At 30.8% G+C, this 9,729-nt stretch overlaps 2 protein-coding genes across 6 annotated transcripts; both read right to left on the bottom strand.

Moving 5' to 3' along the window:
- Nucleotides 1-1,429: 1,429 nt before the first annotated feature.
- On the bottom strand, nucleotides 1,430-4,379 carry LOC108467958 (sm-like protein LSM4). 4 transcript variants are annotated; one of them, XM_017768792.2, is made up of 8 exons: nucleotides 4,256-4,379; nucleotides 3,896-3,949; nucleotides 3,319-3,360; nucleotides 3,088-3,186; nucleotides 2,881-2,958; nucleotides 2,404-2,443; nucleotides 2,034-2,198; nucleotides 1,430-1,904 (listed from the first exon to the last, which is right to left on the bottom strand). In XM_017768792.2, exons 2-8 carry the CDS (start codon nucleotides 3,896-3,898, stop codon nucleotides 1,882-1,884), a joined length of 450 nt encoding a protein of 149 aa, XP_017624281.1. In that variant the 5' UTR covers nucleotides 3,899-3,949; nucleotides 4,256-4,379; the 3' UTR covers nucleotides 1,430-1,881. The 4 variants fall into 4 exon arrangements, with proteins under 4 accessions (XP_017624281.1, XP_017624278.1, XP_017624277.1 ...); XM_017768789.2 differs by having other exon boundaries at nucleotides 4,282-4,373; XM_017768788.2 differs by having other exon boundaries at nucleotides 4,041-4,270.
- Nucleotides 4,380-6,618: 2,239 nt separating this feature from the next.
- Nucleotides 6,619-9,125, bottom strand: LOC108468134 (thiamine pyrophosphokinase 1-like). Of its 2 annotated transcripts, none has more exons than XM_053031902.1 (6): nucleotides 8,793-9,125; nucleotides 8,613-8,709; nucleotides 8,128-8,200; nucleotides 7,835-7,936; nucleotides 7,484-7,736; nucleotides 6,619-6,894 (listed from the first exon to the last, which is right to left on the bottom strand). In XM_053031902.1, the coding sequence occupies exons 1-6, from the start codon at nucleotides 8,923-8,925 to the stop codon at nucleotides 6,776-6,778; spliced, it is 777 nt and encodes a 258-aa protein (XP_052887862.1). In that variant the 5' UTR covers nucleotides 8,926-9,125; the 3' UTR covers nucleotides 6,619-6,775. The 2 variants fall into 2 exon arrangements, with proteins under 2 accessions (XP_052887862.1, XP_017624486.2); XM_017768997.2 differs by having other exon boundaries at nucleotides 7,484-7,733.
- Nucleotides 9,126-9,729: the final 604 nt, after the last annotated feature.

Genomic DNA, 9,729 nt, shown 5'->3' with positions numbered 1-9,729 from the left:
TTTTGTTGTGTCATAATCGTATTTTAAGTCTATTTTATATCAAAGGTGTAAGCTTTTTTTGTGGGTCTGATAATCAAAGATAAATATTGACTTGATGGTGAGGTTGTTTATCGCTTTAGGTGTGATTTGGGTTTAAGGTGTACTAATCGTGTTACTATTAAAATTTTGTTTCTTTTTTGTAATTTACAAAAAAAAAATTAATAAAGTATAGTTCAAACAAATGATGAGCAAAATATTAGTCCGTCTCGCTTTATTGTCATCCCCATCTACTTATCATCATCATAATCTTATTTGGTTTTTACATTACTTTCATTAACCCTCAATCAAAGTAAAATATATATATTATATATATATCCCAGTTCTTGAAACCCAAAGAAAAAAAATCTAATTTGCTTAAATGTTAAATACTTCATTTTTATAACAAATTATGTTTTTAATATGGGCAAAGTGTTCTGTTCCTATGGACTTTATGGCTTTAATATATGTTACCTTACTTTTTAGTAAACTCATTATCCACCATTTTCATTTCCTTATTTTCGAGATATTTGAAATAATTTTGTGCTCATCGTCCTTTTATTTCCATTTATTTATTAGATTTTTTTCGATAAAATTATATATTCATCGATAGCATCATAATTTAATCAACCAGCAAATGATGCAATGATATATAATTTACGTTGCTTAATTTTTTATCGACACTATATCTCCAGCTTAAGTTCGAACAAGCTTTTTCCTACCTCTTATCAAATAAGAATCAGAACATATATATATATATAAACCATATCAACACTAAAAAACCAACAGATTAAAACTATAATTCTAGTAAAAACAAACAAAAGCATTTAACCATGGATTTAGGTATTGCTATAAAAGGTAGGTTTTCCGTCTCCACTTTCTGGTTCTTCTCTTTTTCCTGATTTTTTAACCGAGTTAAGCTAAATGCTATCAAACGAAAGCATGTGCATAAATAAAGTCCGTTTTACCTTCTTTGTAATTAGTAGTAGTGACACTAGTCTATTTTTTGGAAAAGCAGCAACAGCATTAGTAGTTACAGGCTTTTAGTGTTATTTTAGTTGTTTCTTTTAATTTTGTTCCAGGGAAGGTTCGGCCATTTGAGGACTAGTTTTGTGCATCATAAGCTAGACTACACTATTATTAGCAATTGATACCGATAATGCATCTCCAGTAGTTTTTTTTGTAGTGCTAGTCTAGCGCCATCCTCGTTGTATTTATCTTTTTTGCCACTTCAGCCTCCACTGAATTTTTACTAGACTTTTATGATGATCACAACATGCAATTACACGACATGGTAGTTTGTACTTATTCACATTTCTAGTTTGTTAACCCATGAACTTTTATATCGTATGATATTTCTCTTATTTAAAAAAATGGATTTTGGTTGTCAACTAACAGGGTAGAAAAGGTCTACTTTATCATATTTCAGTGAAAGTGTCTGACACTCTTTCTGATATATATATATGAAATTGATACAAAAATATAACCACATAAAGGTGTACATTCATACATGGCCAAACTCTGCTATATCTTACAAATTGGAGATCTTTTTTCCTATTTCGGGTAAATTCAATAGCAAGCAGGTAAACAACAGAAGAAAGGCACAAAGACCCTCATTAACTTGAACCAATAAATTCAACAACAATTTGTCTTTGCAAGCTATTAACTCAATAACCAAAAAACACAGTTAAATGATAAAAACCACAATACACGGATCCTTATATGACTTCTGCAATGTACCTAACATTTGGCACTTAAAAGGCAACCACTTTTTGATAGAATTAACCCTCCAACTTCAGTCATTTGGATGCAACCTGCTTCTTAAAATAGCCCATGTTACCCCCCAAAACAAAGTAGAGTGTTGCATCAACCCCGACCCCGGCCACTACCTGCCAAAACGAAAACAAACAGCAATCAATCCATCAGTCTTAATTTATCAAATGTTAAGCCAGTCATAATGGATTATTCAATTATCTGCAGAGCTACAAAACCAGGTTTTAGGGCTTTCAATAGTTTACCTCTGCCTCCAGTGTTTTTTCCACCTGAACCACCCCTCCCTCGGCCTCCACTTGTAGTCCTAGCACTGTCATCTAGCCCACGCCCAGCTCCTTTTGGTTGCCTTCCACCAGGACCATCTTCTCGAGCCCTGCCTCTCCCACGGCCTACACCAGGAGGCTTCCTATCTGAAAAGGTAGAAAAATAATCAAAAAGCCAGGTTAAAAAAAGTACCCCTGTCAGATGCATACCAATATCCAGCACTCCCACGAGTTCAAATAACATACGAATATAATACGGTTGCTATGCAAAATACACTGTACCCCAAAAAATTGAATACCAAGATAATTATCCATCCCATCCAGTAGTTAGCAAGAGAATTATAAATCATACCTGCACGACTCTTTGTTTCTTCCTGAACTTTATCAATTACCTGAAATTCAAATGGGAAAGTTACTAAAATTAATGGAATGGCTAAAGGATAATAAAATGGTTAGAGGAGGGCACAACAAAACTACAACAAAACCAAGCAGCAATTTACATGAAACCTTTAAAACCCAAAGCTGATCCAAGTAACAAGAACTAAATTTTGCATTTTACAGATCCAAGTTTGTCAACTAGTTGTATAGTAAATCAAATTACCGACTTAGCTTCAGATAAATGAATACTACTTTTTAACACCACAGAAGACAAAGAAAGCTTATTCAACAGTGAAATAGCTAAAATTCCACTCTATCCTTTCATGGAAGCAACTAAAAATCAAGCATTTACAAAACTCTAAAATAAACGAAGTTAAAAACACATGATAAATAATCTCTACGATGCAAAGTTAGTAATAAAACAACAGCATATACATGGAGTAAAAGATACCTCATCAGGAACTCGAAGATACTTGATTGTATTTCCACGGATATAGCATTCAGGCATTCTCCAAAACCTGTCTCCATCCTACATTATATTTTCTCAATCAAACCCTGACCATAATTTATAAAAAAAAGTTTTAAAAAACAACACCCTACTTTTATTATAGGAAGAAATAAATAAAGCAAGAAACATAGAATGAATTCATTTTTGCACCTTTGAAGTACAGATAACTTCACGAAGATGGATGTTCATCCAAGTGTCGCAATTGACCAAATGTCCATTATATGTCTCCCCATTTTTCAGTTCCACCAACTATTAGCAAACAGAAATAAGAAACACAGACGCAAAAACACACAATTGTTTTAAAAATCAATTACATCAATTACTGAAGAAAACTTTTTGTACCATATGTAGAGGCATACGAGGAAACGTAAATGTTCTTACCATAGGATGACCCTGTGCCGTTTTTAGTAGAGAAAGAGGAAGCTGCCCAAGATTTGCATAATAGGTAAGACAGGTGAGTCGGGCAAAGACAACAAAGTATTCAAAAATACCTTAAGAAATCAAAATTAACCCAAAAATCATTTGATAGCGTATCAAAAGTTGCTCTTTTTTTTTTTTGTCTCAATTTGATTTCCCTAGTTTCCTGGTGTTTATAAGCAACCAAACAGATAGCCAATGTAATTCAAAAGACTAATATACTATCTTTTTCCTTTTCTTTGAATAAAAACATTAGGAAACCAAATTTAAACCAAAAACCCTTTGAATGCGTAAGAAAGTTGTTTTTTCGAATTTCTCAGGCTTTCTAAGGAACCAAACAGACAAAGAAGGTAATTTAAAAGACTAACATACTATCCTTTTCTTTCTCTTTGAATGAAAACACCATAAGAAAGCAAAATTAACCGAAAAACCCTTCGATAGCATATGAAAAGTTTAATTTTTTTTTCCGATTTCCTAATTTTCCAGGGGTTTCTAAGCAACCAAACAGACAAACAAGGTAAGTTAAAAGATATTAACATACCATCTTTTTCCTTCTCTTTGAATGAAGAATAAACCTAGCGAGGAACAAAAAAACCTGCAAGACAAAAAAAAAAGGAAAAACAGGCAAAGGAATCAAGAACAATGCCAAAGAGAGTATGATACAGAAAACAAAGCATTTATAAAACCTTGGAATTGAAATCTTATTAACTGTACAGCAATTACGCTTTAAGTCTAAACCCTAGCACGATCGGAGAATAATATAACGGGGTTTTTATAAAAAAGTAAAAAAAAAAAAAGAAGAATAAGCTTTTTGTTGGTAGCAAAAAAATGAGGGAAGAGAGAGAGATAATCAATTGGCTTAAAAACCCTAAATGAAAAATGAAAAAGATATCGAAAATACCAACAAGAGAAGAAACAGGATCTCACTTCGGGTTTTTTCTGTTCTTATTTTTGTCAGAATTCGATTTCTGTCTCAAGTGTGATTTACTATTATTAATTAATTAGTTAATTATTAATTTTTATACGGGGAATGAGTGTTTTTTTCTTTGAGTGCAAAATTTCATTCTATTAAAAAAATTGAAGAAAAATTGAATTTCTTACTTAATCAAATTAAGTTATAAGAATTATTCGAGTTAACTTAAATAATTCGATTTAAATTTAAATTGAGTTAAATTTTACAATTTAAATAACAGATTATTGTGAATATTTCTTATCTCTCTCAACTTTAAAATTGAACAAATAATTTTTTTCTCAATAAAATTATAAAAAATTAAAATAAATTTAAAAATCAAAATATTTATAAAATTTCTAAATTTATATATTTTAACGAATTATAAAAATTCTAAAATATATATAAAGAAATTTAAAATTTTAAAATTTTCTAAAATAATAATTTTGAAAACTTGAATATGTTAATTAATTATTCAAGTTTATCATACTAAAATATTTTATTTTTTATTATTTTACTTTGAAAAAGTTTTTAAATATATTTAGTTGTAAATTTATATGCTCTAACATAAAATTAGTTATCTTGTAACAATATTTTAATTTGACATGTTTAGTTTTTAATTTAATTCAAATAATTTTACTCAATTTGATTCGATTCATTTCATTTAACTTGATTCGAAAAATTTCAAATCAAGTTAGGATGATAAAATAGGACTCATGAACGCGATTAACTCGAAAATTTTTTACTTGATTCGATCAAACACTTCCCTATTTACTATACTTAAACAAAATATAATTTTAAAATTAAAATTGTACAATAGAAATTTTTGTATTATGAATCGTATTGTATTTTATGTTAATAAATAAATAAATTAATTTATATATTTATTCTTTTTGTCAAAAATTCATTCATTTTAAATTAATCACGCTAATTTTTAATGGACAATTTTTTAATAAAAATAATTTACTTTTCTAAAATTATAATTTATTTTTAAAAAATAATTTTACTATTGTTGTAATAAGGCTTTAATGATTTTTTATTTTTATTTTTACTTTGTGGTGGTGATGTAGATAAAAGATGTTACTGAGAGCGACGGGTGTTGGTGGGTAGATTATGAGGAAAGTGTTGGATTTTGGTGCTCCAATTATTGGGAATGAGAGGTTTACTCACAATAATTTCCTCCATAAGATTCTTCTCGCTTCAAACATGCTTAAATACAAGAACTAAGCAGCGTTAAATCCCACTCATTCGCCATAATTTCCCTTAACTTTCTGCATGGTTGCCTTCTTAACGAAATCCATAATAATATTTTGGACTTTGTGGGGTTGGTAGGGGCATTTGGAAGAATAAAAATTTATTCGTCTTCAAGAATTTATAAGAAATGTCATTGAGATTATTAAAATTTCTATTACTTGGGTGAGATAATTTTAGTCTACATATAATAAGGTTTTGACTCAAAGATGTACAGTTAATTTGACCACAAGTTTAACATCTACAGAGAGTGTGGTGCATAATCATAGAGGTGATCATTTTTTGGAGAATGCTCGTATTTAATGCTGAATTATGGGGTATTTTAGATAATTTGACTATTTTACAAAAGCGGGTTATGGACAGAATCTTGATTTAAACTGATAGTTCTATGGTAGTCCAAGCAATTCAAGGGAAGAATTTAGAAAGCTCAAGTTCAGCTCTGATTAGACGTGTTGAGCAACTGTTACAGAATAAATAATCTTGGGTGGTATAACATGTCCTTAAGAGGTTACTTGTGTTACTTACAAGATTGCCAAAATAACCATTAAAGCCATTAATAATGATAAGGGTAGTAGTACTTTTGAAATTGTAAATCTAGATTAAATTATTTTAATCATAAAAATCAAATTTGAGATATGTTATATTACATCTCTCTTAAAATTTATATGTGAGTTGTGTTGAAGGTTGATACCAACTCTATCCTTCTATTTACTACAATTAAATTTTGTCCACTTTAGAGGATAGTTTTTTTTTCTGGTTGTATTTTATAAATTGACCATTATCCAACTTCAGTTTTTTCATTGTTTAACCATTTATATAAAGATTAGAATTGTAAGAATCGTGAGTTAAGAGAAGTTAAAATTTACATACACAACGATATCAAGCGAATGTGAATATATTAACCCTCGAACATCCATTATCTAAATCCTCTTTACTTCTATAATTTGCAATTCAGATTAGCTATACTATAGTGGACATTCACATTCGAACCCTCCAGACATACAACCAAATATAAAGCAAAAAACTTGAAATTAAGAAAATTGAACATACCCATGCTAAGCACATTTCCTTAATATAGGGGCTTAAGCATTAAACAATGATTTTACCACACCTTGGATGTAACAAATCTTCATACTTATTTTAAGAATGGGACCAAAGTGAAACAAGTTCAAAAATAGAGAAATTTGCATGCTGGGAAACTCATAGAAACCTAAAGTCAGGCTACAACTTTTTAATGGAAATGGTCCAAAGAAGATCAGTATCTGATTGCACTGTCACTTTCTCTCCTACGACTATATTCGATGAGCTTATTAAACCACCAAATCTCATCTCCGTGTTATCTGGAACAAGAAAAATAAGATAAAATCATAACGGTAATGTCAAAAAAGCTGGCTCCTGATGGAAGTATGAGAACAGCGTACAATTGAATATCATTGTTACCATAATTTTGCAGCCAAGCTAGGTAGAAACTAGAAAGGAACAATCCGGTATGCTATCATCTAGATGTGAATACCACAAAATAGACTTAAGACAGCATACTAAGGTTTACATTTACTATAATAGAAAGGCAATTCAAAGGAGTCACTAGTCACGCTAGCTCGGTAGTTCCGAATATTTCTATCAAGTTCCATGGTAGGGAAGAAGCTATTTGAAGTGACATTTAATATCTCCAAATATATATATATCTCCTTGGTCCTTTGGATCATAATGAAATGACACGAAGAGGTAACAGATTCTAAACATGTATAAGATTTACCAATGTTTATTGGTGAATGTAAGGGATACATTATAAAGCACATAAAATAAAATTAGCTTCTTTCTCTGCATCGACATAATAAGGCATGCAAAACTTATGACATGAGTAAAGCATGAAATTGTGTCCACTTCAGTTTAATAGCAAACACTAACGTAAAGTAATCATATACTTACTCAGATTCCACCGGAGCCCAGTTGTTGTACTACTCCTCGATGGCACCCCGATTGGGATGAGTCCACAGTGTGGGCCCTCAACAGATGTTTGAATATGTATCTCGTGATGAAGAGTCCTAGGAAGAAGATAGATGAGACTGTCATCTGATAAAAGAACTATCCGTAAGGAGGAGAAACAATATAGAACGTTTAGGTTTCCCATCTCGTGGTCATATCGTCCACCAAGTGCTCCGGCAACAAGAATGCAAAGCTGCTATTAAATCCAGAAAAATAAAATATAAACTATCAATCAAAGCACACAAACTATAGATAAAAATGAAGGTAAAACTAGAGCAATTAAGTTTAACATACACTAGACTTATTCACATCGGGAGTGAAGTCCCGAATGTATGTTATACATTTATGTAGATCCGTGGTGTCTTGATCATGGGATTTATCGATAATCTCCGTTCCCTGCACCAAAGAAGCAAGCAAAAAATGTCGACTGATCGAAATATATAAACTAGAGAGATGTAACGCATTAACCACAAGTTAAAACAAGAAACTGGTGAAGAATAAGTGAGAGCAAGCTATAGAGTCGTAAAGGAACACAAGATCAACATGATGAGCTAAATGGTTCTACAAAAGGAAATTTGAAAACTTACTAGGCTACTATAAAAATCAAGTACTTCCTTTCGTATTGAATCCATATCACCTTTAATTACATCCGGTTTGTATCTGCAATGAAACAAAACACCATGTTTATAAATCATTTTAAAATAACAACTAAAGCATTAGCATCAGTTAACATCAATTTAAGGTCCCATTCAGCATTGCAGTGAGCATAACTTTTAAGGTCAGCATTTTCTTAACTTTTATTATTATTATTAATTATTTTTTAATATTTTGCACTTTTTCACGTCAATTACAATTCTTCAAACACATTTCTTTTCAGCATAAATTTTTCAACGCAAGCTTTTGTTAAGCATTGCCTGGATCAAATCATGATGAAACTAAAAAGAACAAACCGTTTAACTTATATAAGAGTCCAAATCAAAAGATGCAGACAGAGGCACGTCAATCAATTTCAACAGAGCCATTATAAGACAAACGCAAAAGCGGTAAATAAAGACAAAAAAAAAAAAAAAACCTGCGTCGAACATCGGAAGCATCTTCCTCAGGGAACAATAGAGGCATTTCATCGAACACACGGTTGGCGCCACCATCAGCACAGAGACGAAGCTGAGCTGCACTAAACAAAAAAGTAAAGGAAAAAATTAAATCCTCAAACAGAAACAGAAAAAAAGAGAAGAGGACGCAGGATAAGTACCGTGTTTCCAAAGCAAAGGGGCGAATCTGGGGAGGGTTTGGTTAAGAACAACAAGGGCGTACGTTAGAGAAGGGCCGTGGTGTAGGGGAATCGTAGGGAGCAGAAAAGTAGAAGAATGATGCATTAGGTCCATTAGCTAACGTGCACGGCGCCGCGAAAGAAGCGGTGACAGAGAAGAGAAGAGGATGGGTAGACGGTGTTTGAATTGGATCATAATTAGCGAGATCAAATGGAGATTTTGAAAAATAAATAAATAAATGAAAAAAAACAGAGACTCTCTCAAATAATTGACTTTTTCTTCGCTCTTTGCCTGTTTTTTTATTTATTTAATTTATATATTTTTGATGGATAGTTTGTTAATTGTAAGGAGGTTTCACCGTCAAAAAAGGCAACGCGACCCCACAATCTGATTGCGTCAATGAAATAATTTTATGAATAATTATATTAAATTATTTAAATATTATTTATTAAAATTAAGTTTTTAAAATATTTGATGTATAGTCAATTTTATAAATTTTATACTTTATGTGTTATTATATTAAACTATTTAAACCTCGTATAACTTAAATATTTTAATTTTCTATAACCATGTCCAAAAATAATATTTTAACCTTCAATTACGATTTTTATAATACATTAAAATTCACAAACCACATTTTTCTGAACACTAGTGATTTTTTTAAAGCATTCAACAAACGTTTTGAAAAAATAGATTCTTAACAATAAAGGTAACAAACCATAAAATAGTATGAAGACAGAGTAATTGTAACATCCCTTGTTCGGGTTAAATCGATTTCTCGAGAAACGAATATCCTAAGTCACTTAAATATCAAATATATCTTCTTTATACTTAATTTTATTCTTATAAAGTTCAATTTATTCTTATAAAGTTCAATTTAGACTTCTCAAATCATTTCTAAACATTTATTAACATATT

Source organism: Gossypium arboreum, chromosome 8 (assembly GCF_025698485.1).
Source record: "Gossypium arboreum isolate Shixiya-1 chromosome 8, ASM2569848v2, whole genome shotgun sequence".
NCBI lineage: Eukaryota > Viridiplantae > Streptophyta > Magnoliopsida > Malvales > Malvaceae > Gossypium > Gossypium arboreum.
Note: the sequence above shows the minus strand (reverse complement) of the source record. Positions and strands in the feature narration are given on the sequence as shown.

What these genes read in the sequence shown, in the direction of transcription:
- LOC108467958 (XM_017768792.2), bottom strand. An exon ending in AAGTTATCTGTACTTCAAAG is followed by an intron (nt 2,959 to 3,087) that starts GTGCAAAAATGA and finishes AATATAATGTAG; the next exon opens with GATGGAGACAGGTTTTGGAG. An exon ending in AGAAACAAAGAGTCGTGCAG is followed by an intron (nt 2,199 to 2,403) that starts GTATGATTTATA and finishes CTACCTTTTCAG; the next exon opens with ATAGGAAGCCTCCTGGTGTA.
- LOC108468134 (XM_053031902.1), bottom strand. Translation starts at nt 8,925, where the DNA reads ATGGACCTAATGCATCATTCTTCTACTTTTCTGCTCCCTACGATTCCC. An exon ending in CCGATGTGAATAAGTCTAGT is followed by an intron (nt 7,737 to 7,834) that starts GTATGTTAAACT and finishes TGGATTTAATAG; the next exon opens with CAGCTTTGCATTCTTGTTGC. An exon ending in TGGGCTCCGGTGGAATCTGA is followed by an intron (nt 6,895 to 7,483) that starts GTAAGTATATGA and finishes TTCTTGTTCCAG; the next exon opens with ATAACACGGAGATGAGATTT.